Here is a 13,249-nt window from a genome sequence, read left to right as displayed (position 1 = left end):
CACCCATCCCTACAACACAGCTTGGGCCTGTACTGTAAACCAGGGGTTCTCAACGTTTTTGGCTGGGGACCCCCGGAAATGCTGTCCCATTATGGACATTATATTTGAACACATATGGACAAACCCGCACCTTGACATGAACACAGAGAATACACAGAGTTATCGATAGACCAAGTGTAGTGATATGGAATAGAAAAGTAATTAAGCCCCCCTTTTCTTTTTTCTTTAAGTACAACACACAAGTACTTACTTACTATTGATACAATTGATTATTTGCGATGCAAATAATTGCAAAACGATTCGGTACCGATTATTTGCATTGCAAAACAATACGATATGCAGTTACTATATTGTTATTTGTTACACCCCTGATAATAACCATAGAGTTTGTGATTAACATGATGTGCTCGTGTGATGGAGGGATGAAAGCTGTCAGCCAGTGAATGACAGGACATTGCATCACCGTCGCTTTTTTCTTTCTGTATGTATGTACGTACGTATGTTTCATCATTAGGACATTATAATAAAAAAATAATATTAATAATACAGAGAAATATGTCTGTATGCAATTCAAGGGAGTGGGTCTTTACGCACAGCAACATCATGAGGGTTCATTTATCTATTTGTAACTCTGAGAGCGTACGAATGCAACCAAATGGACTCTTATGGGTCCATTTGTTTACATTCGTACACTCGTAGTAGGGTTAAATTAACATGGAGGATTATACAGTGCACCGTTTTCTTACAACTGATGGGAAACCGAATGCGGCGATCTCATTTCTAACCGCAATGAATTCATCTCTTCCTGTGCCAATCCGCCGTAGCCTGCCCTACACACCCTCTGAGCGACTACAGGTCAAATCCATTTAAATGTCATTGTCGGTACTTCAATCGCATTCAATTCTGTCCCCTGAATCTGGTTGAATTCTATGTGACTCTGCTTCTGCCCCTGTGCGTGCGAGTGTGCGTGCGAGCGTGTGTGAGAGAGACTTCTCTACACTATGTTGTTGGACTACTGTGTTATTGTGCAACCACACCGTGGTGTAGTGTATACGTTTGAAGGAGAAACGTGTGTGTGTGTGTGTGTGTGTGTGTGTGTGTGTGTGTGTGTGTGTGTGTGTGTGTGTGTGTGTGTGTGTGTGTGTGTGTGTGTGTGTGTGTGTGTGTGTGTGTGTGTGTGTGTGTGTGTGTGTGTGTGTGTGTGTGTGTGTGTGTGTGTGTGTGTGTGTGTGTGTGTGTGTGTGTGTGTGTGTGTTACCCTGGGCTCGGCTAGTGGGGAGGCATGGTAATTGGAAGTAATTCCATTAGAGCTGAATTTGAGTCAGCAGGCAGCCAGCAGTCACATCCTGCTCTTGTATACTTTCCGTCACAGCTCACTAGCCTCACAAAACCTCAATGCTTAAAAATATGTACGAAAGTAAATGAGAGAGAGAGAGAAAATAAATAACTGTAACCATATTGTCTAGTTCTACAACCTCTTCAGTGATGTGGTGCATGCTGTCTCAATGTATTATTTGGCCGTCTTTGAGATTAATGGGAAAATAATCTGTCCATCAATCAATCAAGTTGATAGCGACAGGTTGCGAGTGGAGTGGAGCAGATCCGATGCCATAGGGTGCCATGATTCCATCTGTCCGTCACCAATGGTAACACACCGCTCACTATCCCCGTGTACCCCTTTGGATTGTCTCCAATTCGGCCTTCCCTGCCATACAAGGTGAAAAAAAAGAAGCTAAAAAAACTCTTCAGAGAGGATTCCATAATCTATTTAGTCTACAATGAAATTACAGAGCCCTCATAATCGTAGATCATCACTGGTGATTGCTGTGATCTTGGGTTATTATCACCGCAGGGATGTCTCTGGTACTGTACGCTTTATAGTGTGCTGCTTTAACAGTAGTAGGGCGTCCGTGTGACTTTAGTCTCGCCGTCTGCCTGGCGTCGTGTCCTCTAAAAAGTGTTGTTTTCGCTGCTCTGCCCATGGGTGTGTTGGGTTTGTTTGTGGAGCAGCTTGAAGCGGCGCTCTCTATCCCTCCCTCCCCTGGCTGTGACAGCTCATCCATTCGAGTTAGACGAGGCACACAGGCAGGCTGGGCTGCGGTCCTATTGGTAATTGCCTCTGAAATGAATTACTTGACAGAGAGTGAGACTGAGGGAGGAGAGGAAATTGTAATTGAACTCCCCCCTCCCTCCCTCCCTCCCATTCCACGCTCTCCCTTTTGCCTCAAGTTATTGCATCTGCAGTGCAGAAACCCATTTTGCACACGCACGCACACACGAGCGCATGCACACACATACACACACACGACCAATTCTTCCCCTCCCCCATTCCACACTGGCCTCAGCAGAGGACCATATTGATGCAGGGTGATTTCAGAGATTGATTGTTCATGGACACATGCGCACTAGCCAACACCACACTCATATTCATAGCACAGAGACAAACACTGCTTCAGTGTGTGTGTGTGTGTGTGTGTGTACTGTATGTGCTTGTGCCAGTGACCACCCCGCACGCACGCACACGCACGCACACACACATGCACCTCCCCGTTTCGGGTTGCCCTTTAGCTGGCCTTGGTGTATTGTCAAAGCCCAGAAGACTTTATAGTTGGCGAGAACAACTGTGGTGTTCTATATCAGAGAGGAGCCCTGGTAAGCTACACACGCACACGCACATGCACGCACGCACACACACACACGCACACACACACACGTTGCCAAAGTGGTTATTAATAACCCTCCTCCTGTTGGTCTGATGACAGTGCCAAAGCCTCAGAGATAGAATGCTTTTCCATATTCTGTTGTGCACAGAATATGTAGCACGTTGTTTATTTTGTTGGCCATTGGCACATGACAGTATGAATGTTATTTAGCATATAGTTAGTATATGATCATTCTTGTGTCCACTCGTCATCCCCTCCCCCATTCCAATCCTTACGCATACCCTTTGGCCTTATTCACCCACGTACAGTGTTGTCCGCTGGCCTTTTAATAGCAGGGGCATGGAAAAAGGGGGAGTGGGTTCACTGAGTCACCCACTGTCTGGACTCAGTGCACACACAGACACACACTCACACACTTTCTGACTGACTCAACACACAATAGCATCTATTTCAGTTAACACACACATTATCACCTCACTTACACTCATTGACACCTGCTTTCTCTCTGTCTCTGTCTCTATCTCTTTCTCTCTGTGTGTCTCTCTCTCTGTGTCTTTCTCTCTGTCTCTCTCTGTCTGTCACTCTGTCTCGCTCTCTATCTCTTCCTCCGTCACACGCACAGGCAGACAATCACACGGTCAAAAACCATGGCGGACAAAAACAGCCGGTTAAGTGTGAAGAAGAAAGAGAAGAAAGTGGACAGCAAAACGGACGACGAGAAAGAGAAGGCGAAAGCGGTTAAGAAGCCTGACAAAGTTGTAAAGAAACCTGAGTGTGGACCCGAGAAGCCCAAAGGAGAAGACGTAAAGAAGGATGTAAAGAAACCTGAGTGTGGACCCGAGAAGCCCAAAGGAGAAGAAGTAAAGAAGGATGTAAAGGATGGAGAAAAGCCTGGAGGAGCAGAAGGGATGGAAACCGAGGAGAATGGAGAGTATCAGCCCATGGAGCTGCCACCTTTTGAGATTATTACAGGGTGGGTTAAAGATCAAACCACTGTGTGTGTGTGTGTGTGTGTGTGTGTGTGTGTGTGTGTGTGTGTGTGTGTGTGTGTGTGTGTGTGTGTGTGTGTGTGTGTGTGTGTGTGTGCGCGCGCGTGTGCGTGGTGCGCGCGCGTGTGTGTGTGTTGTGGTTGAGACTTGATCTTTTGGTTGACTATCATTTTCTTTACTAACATTAGTGCTGTGTTTTGTTTTGTTTTTATTCTCCATAACAAGGGTTTATAGGCCTATGTAAGTCCTAGGTTTCCCTAGTGGTTAAAAAACAGATGAGCAAGAGCTCACTAATAAAATAAAAAGGGAAAACAGTTTTCTCTGGAAGACAGTCTACCTGCCACAAATACAAGTAATAATCCATTCAGTGGAAACCGTACATTTCTTCTTTTTTTCTTTTTTTCCACAACTACAGTATGTAATAATTTGCGCATGATACATTAATTGGTTGTGTGTTTGCAGCTGTTTTTCCTCTCCAGTTGTGTTGTTCCCAATATAATACCATAATAATGTGGAGTGACGAGTGATCGTATCATCGTACTAACGACTTGCACCTGTCGTCCTAAAGACTAAACTAACTAACACGGGTAAGAATAAGAATGACTCACAATGAAAACACACAAGCCTCACCCCCCCCCCCCCCCCCCCCCGCTCTATCGCTGTATCCCAAAGTCACCTGCTCTTTCAATGTCTTCCTCTGAGTGTTACAGTAGATCTGTTTGTTGAGTGTGACCAGTGGCCTAGCAGATATTTTACATTAATATGTCCATTGAGATGATTTATACCAGTGGTTCCCAAAGTGGGTTCTGGGGACCCCCAGGAGTCCTTGATGGAGTTCCAGGGGGTCCCCAGCTAAAAAGTTTGGAACCAATATTCGTAAACATCTCAGAGTTAAATTAACATTGATTTTACAATATAAATTGGGGGTCCCAGAGATAGAAAGGCCATTGAATGGGGGTCCATAGCCTAATGCAGGTCAAACTGGGGGTCCTTGAAATTAAATGGGTTGAGAATCTCTGCTACAGCCTTAAAAATCTTCTCTTATGGGGGTCCCTGGCATTAGTAGAGGACCTGGCTAAGATATGTATGCACTGAATATCTCAACTGTTCTTGGCTAATATGACCCCCGCAAACAACTTGGGAACTGTGAAAAAGTCTCTATTCGGGGCGAAATACTCGAAAATGACCACGCCCTTTTAAAAATGACCACTACTTCAAACATGAAGTTCTAAACCGTTGGAGCTACAGATTTTCTGAGGTGCTCAAAATGTTCAGAATACTCATGTTTGTTGAATCCGTGCCCAAGCCAGCAACCCTCCAGGTTATCATAGTGGCCAAATCCAATATGGCCGCCAGTCCGCCACCTGAAAAAGGTTTTATCTAACTTTTGAACCACATGAGCTATGAATGCAAACTGAAACTTGGTGTCTAAATCATGTTTTTTGACAATTAGAAACATTTTGGAATGATCATCTTTATGACTGGTTGTGGCTGAACCTCTATTTTGCATATTTCAAAGATGGCGACTATCTGACAATTTGTTTTACTTACTTTAACTTTGTCATTTTTTGCAAACTTGGTGCCTATTTTGTGCTTTTTGAACATTAGAAACACATTGGAATTATGCAAAGCTGGAATCCTTTGCACCTCGACAAAAAAAGGTCTTCTCCGCGAGGAATCTAAAGGACGGAGCGTGTGTGTGTGTGTGCGTGTGTGTGTGTGTGTGTGTGTGTGTGTGTGTGTGTGTGTGTGTGTGTGTGTGTGTGTGTGTGTGTGTTTGCTCGCGCGTGTTTCCAATTTAAACATAGCCTACTGTTAAAATGTGATACCTTTGACTAATGCTCAGCATAAATTATTAAGCTATTATGCTCTTAGCTCTTATGCTATTATTCTCTTGTTTCAATAAAATTACATCTGTAGTTTACACATTTATGTTTTAGAGATAGTCAGAAAGACAGGAAGCAGAGCTGGAGGTAGCAGAGACTAAAATGTTGAGGTTCTCTCTGGGAGTAACAAGGATGGATAGGATCATGAATGAGTACATCAGAGGGACAGCACATGTCAGATGTTTTGGAGATAAAGCCAGAGAGGCCAGACTGAGATGGTTTGGACAACAACATACAGAGGAGGGATAGTAAGTATATTGGTAACCGGTATATGCCCTGTACGTCAAGTGGCCAGTCCAGGCCTGAATTTACTTTTACTCTTGAATACTTAAGTACATTTAATAGCACATACTTTTTCACTCTTACTCAAGTAACATTTTGACTGAACTACTTTTTCTTGTAGTGGAGTAAATCTGAACAGGTCGTATTTGTAGGCTACTTAAGTACTGGGGTCGAGTACTCTGTCCACCTCTGGTAGAGGTTCAGCCACACGTCATACAGATAAGCATTCCAAAATGTTTCTAATTGTCAAAAAACATGATTTAGACACCAAGTTTGCATTCATAGCTCATCTGGTTCAAATGTTGTAGACAAAACCTTTTTCAGGTGGCGGATTGGCGGCCATATTGGATTTGGCCACTATGATGACCTGGAGGGTTGCTGGCTCGGGCACGGATTCAACAAACATGAGTTTTCTGAACATTTTGAGCACCTCAGAAAATCTGTTTAGAAAATAGAGCCATGTTTGAACTAGTGGTCATTTTAAAAAGGGCGTGGTCATTTTTTGGGTATTTCGCCCCGGATAGAGAATTTTTCACAGTTCCCAAGTTGTTTGCGGCGGTCATATTAGCCAAGAACAATTGAGATATTCTGTCCTAAAAGTGCATACATATCTTAGCCAGGTCCTAGACTACATATCATTTCAAATGGGGGTCCGTGGGCTAATTAGTGTCAATTTGGGGGTCCTTGACATGAAAAAGTTTGGGAACCACTTTATACAGCACTACATGGTTTATGTGCATAAAACTATATGTCATGTGTCTCTGACATGTATAACACATGACAATGACACATGTCAATTTATACAATTATTTCACTTTTAGATTTTAGCAGTAAGCCCAGTGTCACTGATGTCATGGACACTGGGCTCACTTCCTTCCTGGACTACAATCCCCATAATGCTTTGGTGCACTGCTCCTCCTCGTGGAAAGGGGGAGGGCTGTCTTACTGAGACAACATGTAGTCCAAGGAAGCTTGTCCATGAAAGTGTCATGGCGCAGCCCAGTCACGTGACCACCTCTCTTCCTTCTCAAAGCTTCTTTGATGTAGTCCAGGAAGTAAGTGAGCCCAGTGTCCATGACATCAGAGACACTGGACTCACTGCTAAAATCAAAAATATCTAAAACCACATATTACACACATAAAGACCCCCAGGAAAGTGTTCTAAATCTTCTAAACGTCATTAACATATTTTTCCCCTTTAATGAGAGGCACATATTCTAAAAATCTATTGGAGCTACAGTCTCTCACATCCTGTTTCCCATGACCTGGCACAGCCATAGTATATGGAGAGTTATGATGTGGCATCCGACAAAGTTTACGGAAGCGTTAATTTACTAGTCCAAGCTAGTGACACACCCCAATGGGTATTCTATGCCAGTGGTTTCCAAAGTGGGGTCCGGGGACCCCTAGGGGTCCTTGATGGAGTTCCAGGGGGTCCCCAGCTGGACCCTGACGGGTCCATTTGCTTCCATTGACTTGAAAAAGTTTGGAAACCACTGCAGTTCTGTGCTCAGCAAGGTTATTAGGCCTATAGTTAACAAAAAGTAACGGAAAAAATAAAAATAAAACATTTTCGTTAACTGAACTAAATAAAAGCTATAATATAAACACAAACTGTATTGTGTGTTTACAACACTAAAACAAACTGAAATTATAGACAAAATGCCCTTACTTTTAGTATTTCTTGTTACCAACAGTAATATTTCTTAAATGGTATCTTTTGTTGAGTTTTTATTACACAATAGTCCTACTTGCTCTGACATTTGTAAATCCCGCACCTGACAAATTACCCCAATTATGAAAAAACAACACTAAAACTAATAAAAACTAAAACTAAGCATTGTAGAACTAACTAAAACTAAGGTATAATGAGAAGTCATCTGAAGCTCTCAAAGATGTATAATTTAAAAAAAAATATATATTTTTTAATGTAGTGTTGGATGGTTTACAGATTCATCAGTAATATGTGTGTATTGTTAATATTAATTATGCACAGGCACTGGCTGTTCTACATTCGGTGTCTCCATACGCGATTGGCTGGGATTGACATATTGCTTTGAAAACATTGCAGGGAGATCCTGCATTGCCTTTCATGAGATAAAAGTACATCAAAGCCTCCTGGGCAAACGCGCACGGTACCAGCCACGGTGACAGATGGAAGCTGTCGAGACAGAAATAACAAAAGCTTATGAAACACTTGCGTTGGCCTTCCCTGAAAATGATGAAGGCTACTTTGTTATGATAGAGCTATGGGCGCTGTTTCACTTTCTCTCTCTTATCTGTTTCCCCCCGCTCTTCTATTTAGGGAAAAAATGAGCCTGTTCTACTTTAAGTTCCAGTTCAGGAACGTGGAGTATTCGTCGGGGCGCAACAAGACCCTGATGTGCTTCCGGGTGGACATGCCGGGAGACGGCGGTGGCCCCGGCGAGTCCCTGAGCGGCTACATGGAAGACGAACACACCACCGCGCACGTCGAGGAGGCCTTCTTTCAGCTGGTAATGACCAGGTCACTCACACACACACACTCCCAGGGATCAAATCACACGCAGACAAAGGTGAACTCACAGTTGACACTGATCATTAGCTTCCTTTGGCTTTTAAAATTGTTTTACTACCTACATGACTGCCTGTCTAGATATGTCCCAAACCGCCCCCCCCCCCCCCTCAGTTCCTCCACTGCTGGCCTAAAAAATGGCAATTCAAAAACAGTGAAGCTTTCTGCTTTTATGGGCCAACGGCGTGGAAAAACGCAGATGCACACGCAGATCCGACACATCAAAGGTCCGACATGGGGAAACAACGGTCGGACATGCGATCGAACATGCGTTGCTCCCGTGCTTGCGGTTATGGTTAGGTTAGGGTTTGAGGTAGGTTGTCGGTCTAATGACAGTCGGACAAATAGTATGTCGGAACTAAAGCCTGTAAATTCCTGGTTGTTCCTCACTGTATTGCCTTATTCACTGCTATTACTTCAATGTTGTTTTATGCCTTTGCTTTTCTTTGTTTTCTATTGCTCTGTAAAGCACTTTGAGCTGCAACTTTATTTATACAAATAAATAAAGTTTTATTATTATTATATTATTATTATTATTATTAAGCAGAGAGCAGCACCCTCACACACGTCTCTACTTCAGGTGTCTTTAAAAGGGGTCCGGGACCCCTAGGTGGTCCTCAGAGTTACTAACAGGAGGGCCTCCAAATCTTTGTGTGATTGGATTTGTTTTTTGGTTTGTTTTTTACATACACTTAAACCCTAGAAACCCTATTCTGATGGGAACAATAGCCAAAAATATCACACCACACCTCACGCTACAAGGCCTTGTGAGCTTGTACGGTCAAATTTACTCAGTATTGAGGGTTTAAGTTGTTAAAGGTCTGAAAATTAAGTAAAACAAACAAACAAACAAACAAACAAACAAACAAACAAACAAAAACTAAAAACATGAATTTACACAACACTGAAGTTTATGATTGAAAACATTTAATCTGCAACATAATTTGATCCACGTTTATGTAGTTCATCTCTCTCTCTCTCTCTCTCTCAGCTAAGGGGTCCTTAGGCTCGGTACTCAGGCTTTTATTTTCGTTGGCATTCGGCTCAAGAAGGAAAGGCTGGGGGAACGAGACACAGTTCCTGGTCTAGGAGTGGTCTAGGCTCAGATCGGTGAACATATTATTATTATCTATACCAGAAAGCATGCTGGCTGGGCAAGGCTGAGGGGTCCTTGGTCTGAAAAACGTTGAAGACCCCTATAGAGGGTTTGTGCGTGGCATCATCATCATACCCGGAAGTTGTGCGGGAACGCAAAAAACTACTTTCTGGCCTTGACAGCCCATACATCCAAACAGAAAAGTCCTGTCTGGTTGTATTAAACGGCGTTAAAACTCACTTTGCCACTCACTTTAGGCATGCGTGCTCTATTGTACTTTGCAAATAACTAGCCTCTTTTCCGCCCATCCAGATCCTCCCAAACTCCTCCCAGGAGTACGAGGTGACGTGGTACGTGTCGTCCAGCCCGTGTGCGTCTTGCGCCGCCAAGCTGGCCGCCGTCCTCCAGCAGCGCAAGAAGCTGCGCCTCTGCATCTTCTGCTCGCGCCTCCTCGACTTCGAGGAGCCGGAGATCGTCGAAGGGCTGAGGGCCCTGGTCCGCGCCGGCTGCAAGCTGAGGATGATGACGCCGTTCGACTTCCTGCACGTGTGGAACAGATACGTGGAGAACGAGGATCAGGAACTCACACCTTGGGAGGACTGCAAGGACAACTATGAGTATTATGTTGAGAAATTGAGCGACATCCTCAAGTAGCTGTGAGTCACTCACATATCATTAGGCTAGAGCTGCACGGGTGATGACATTTGATATATCTGGGTTTTAGATTGTTAAATTGTGATATAGCTCAAATGGTTTCTTAATATTTATGGACATTTTTTTTTAAAACCCTATACTTCTTTGACTGCGGTCCCCGGGGTCTACACTTGGGCCCCCTCCATTTGTACCTCCATCTCTTAGGAAAGTGCTGTTTTGGTCACACCACAGCAATCAATTGAATGTTTCTGTATCGGGTCAGAGTATCGGGACCTTTACCGATACCGAGTACATGCGGGTACAACTCTAGATTCTACAAGCATGTGTCGCGACTCGCAAGCTTGTATATGTCCTATTGTCACCGAATCCCCTATTTTTTGCCTAATGTATGACATACCCAGAGTCCCTCGAGTCCCGCGAGGGTTCATGTGGTTGAAAGCAGCTCAGACACTGATACATTGGCTAAATAAATATATTTGTTACCTGACTATGAGTAGCCCATCAGTGTTTCTCATGGAACGATGGAAGTCTTATGTCTTTATAAACTTATTTTGCGCTACCGGTACAGACGCATCTATCCAGTTACACGCTTGTAAGAATAGCACAGAGCGGAAAGGAGAGGAGACGAGACAGAAGGAGATGGCTCCATCCAGGCTCATAAAAAGTTACAACACCCTTTGATCTCGGCGAGACGCCATCACATTACTCATGCATTCTTCTTGTTCTTGTTAACTCTAAGTACACATACACAAATTCCAAAGCAACTGTAAGTTAGTTATGGCAATATATGACTATTTAGTTCACAAAGGGATTCTAGCCTACATAGCGTTTATGTATCCACATTACCAATAATTTTCTAAAATGTCTCTTTTTTAATTAAAGTACCTCTCAACGCCAGCAGTCATCCTCAAAAATTTCAATACACGCATTACGTCCAAAGTATTGTGATTTTGTTATTGTGATTTGATTGAGTCAATATATCGCCCAGCCATGTAATATTTTAAGGTCTGCAATCTGCATGCATTGTGAAAGTCAGCCTAAAAATCTATTTATCAAAATGTTTGTCTGGCATTCTGTTTCTGCTTCTATCTTATCTACAGGTGCTGTCAAAGGAAAGGATGTGTCACACACACACATTACAAGTCTGAAAGAAACAGTCAGAAATATTTATTCTTTTGTATTTTGATATTTTACTGAGACACTATAGAGACTATATAGTCACTGCTCGATGTACTGTACATACAATGGCTTCTATGCCATGGATCAATATATCACACCAATATTGACACCAATTAGCCGGGGGACCCCCATTTGAAAAGGTATGCCAGGGACCCCCATAAGAGAAGATTGTTACGGCTCTGGCAGTGATTCTCAACCCGTTTCATTTCAAGGACCCCCAGTTTGACATGCATATTACGGACCCCCATTTAATGGCCTTTCTATCTCTGGGACCCCCAATTTATATTGTAAAATCAATGTTAAATATACTCTGCTCAGAGTTACAGACCCATAAGGGTCCATTTGGTTCCTAACTATCATTTATCTGGGGACCCCCTGGAACTCCCTCAAGGACCCCTGGGGGTCCCCGGACACCACTTTGGGAACCGTCACACAGCATCAGTATGATCTCAAATGGTAACATACAGCTGTGGACTTCTTGTGAAAGCAAATAATACAACATAAGGATTAAATGGTGTTTGCTGACATCTGGTGGTTGGTCAAAGAATTGAAGCATTATCTACAAGAGAACTCCAGCATTGTACACTTATGTTAGTTTCCCTGCTTATACAACAGGACGGTGATGCATATTTATTTTAATCATCTGTCTCCTATTCGCACAGTAACTAAAATTAAACAAAACACTAAAATCAACAAGTTATGGTAAAATGTGCATGATGAATACATCGACACACCTAAAGTATAGAATAAGTATCCGGGCATAAGGAATATATTTTTTTTAATAAAATGCAAAGACCAGCGTAAAGGATAAAAGTAATAATATGCAAAATAAGAGATTTTCTTTCTTTCTTTCTTTCTTTCTTTCTTTCTTTCTTTCTTTCTGCTTCCAACATCATTAAAAGATCATTGTAATAGATAGATAGATCTTTATTGTCATTGCTTACAGTACGAAACAACAAAATTCAGTTCAGAGCTTCTTCACCACTGGCATACCAATAAACATACTGGGAAAATAATAAATATACCCAAAGTGCAATAGTGCTAGTGCATCTAATGTAATAATAGAGTTCAGCAATGCAAAGTCCAAGTCTGGTACAGTACACGTATAATACCTTAGAGGGGGGTCGGGGTGGGTGGGGTCAGGTTGTTCATTCAGCAGCCTGACAGCCTGTGGGTAAAAGGCTGTTGGCCAGTCTGCTGGTTCTGGCTCAGATAAATCGGTATCTCCTACCAGAGGGCAGAAGTTGGAAGAGATGGTGTGCTGGGTGGAACTGGTCCTGTTACTCTGTAGGATGTTATTTGCACGGCGTAGGCAGTGGGAGGTGAAGACTGTGGAGATCTCTGGGAGACTGCATTGTCCCTGCAGCCTTGACCACTCTGTGGAGGGCCTCCTTCTCTGCCCGCTGGTGCAGCTGCTAAACCACACCAGTAGTCCATAGGTGAGCACACTTAAAACAGTAAAAATAAAAACATTGAATCAAAGACAAAAGGACATGCTCCTCTGTTTGTTGAATCGTATAATCTATCCAATAATAATCTAATTTATATTCTATTCAGGTTTGTTATCACTTTCAGAGATGTTGTGTAGTTGTACTGACATTTGATGCTTGCCGACTCTCACGTTGTTGACCAAAAACTGTGTCATAGGGGGAATGTTGTAATGGTTTATTTCTGTGTATTACTATTCTAAATGTGGCATCTGACTTCTAAATACCTTTGTGACTATGTGTTCAAGTTTGCAGGACATCTAATTAACTATACAAGAGTGATCCTTTTCCTGTGAGTATCCTCACAGCTGCTTGAATGACATCAGTTCTCTAATTCCCTCTGCCGTATCGAACCCTCTTGGATGGCACAGCTATGGGAGAAAGAAGGTAAATGTGGATCACTGATATTCCTCTGCCCATATAAAAAAAAAATATGTGCAAGTCATCATCGTAGAGAGA

General features: G+C 42.9%; 1 protein-coding gene across 1 annotated transcript; it reads left to right on the top strand.

Moving 5' to 3' along the window:
• Positions 1-3,039: 3,039 nt before the first annotated feature.
• On the top strand, positions 3,040-11,186 carry apobec2b (apolipoprotein B mRNA editing enzyme, catalytic polypeptide-like 2b). Its single transcript, XM_079522559.1, has 3 exons — positions 3,040-3,636; positions 8,126-8,315; positions 9,783-11,186. The coding sequence occupies exons 1-3, from the start codon at positions 3,311-3,313 to the stop codon at positions 10,122-10,124; spliced, it is 858 nt and encodes a 285-aa protein (XP_079378685.1). The 5' UTR covers positions 3,040-3,310; the 3' UTR covers positions 10,125-11,186.
• Positions 11,187-13,249: the final 2,063 nt, after the last annotated feature.

This window comes from Electrona antarctica (genome assembly GCF_951216825.1).
Source record: "Electrona antarctica genome assembly, chromosome: 2".
NCBI lineage: Eukaryota > Metazoa > Chordata > Actinopteri > Myctophiformes > Myctophidae > Electrona > Electrona antarctica.
The sequence above is the reverse complement of the archived record's forward strand: the minus strand, read 5'-3'. Positions and strand labels throughout refer to the sequence as shown.

Bases quoted from the DNA above. Each gene is read 5' to 3' on its own strand.
- apobec2b (XM_079522559.1), top strand. From the start codon at position 3,311: ATGGCGGACAAAAACAGCCGGTTAAGTGTGAAGAAGAAAGAGAAGAAA. The intron at 3,637-8,125 runs GTGGGTTAAAGA...TCTTCTATTTAG, and splicing joins CCTTTTGAGATTATTACAGG to GGAAAAAATGAGCCTGTTCT. The intron at 8,316-9,782 runs GTAATGACCAGG...CCGCCCATCCAG, and splicing joins AGGAGGCCTTCTTTCAGCTG to ATCCTCCCAAACTCCTCCCA.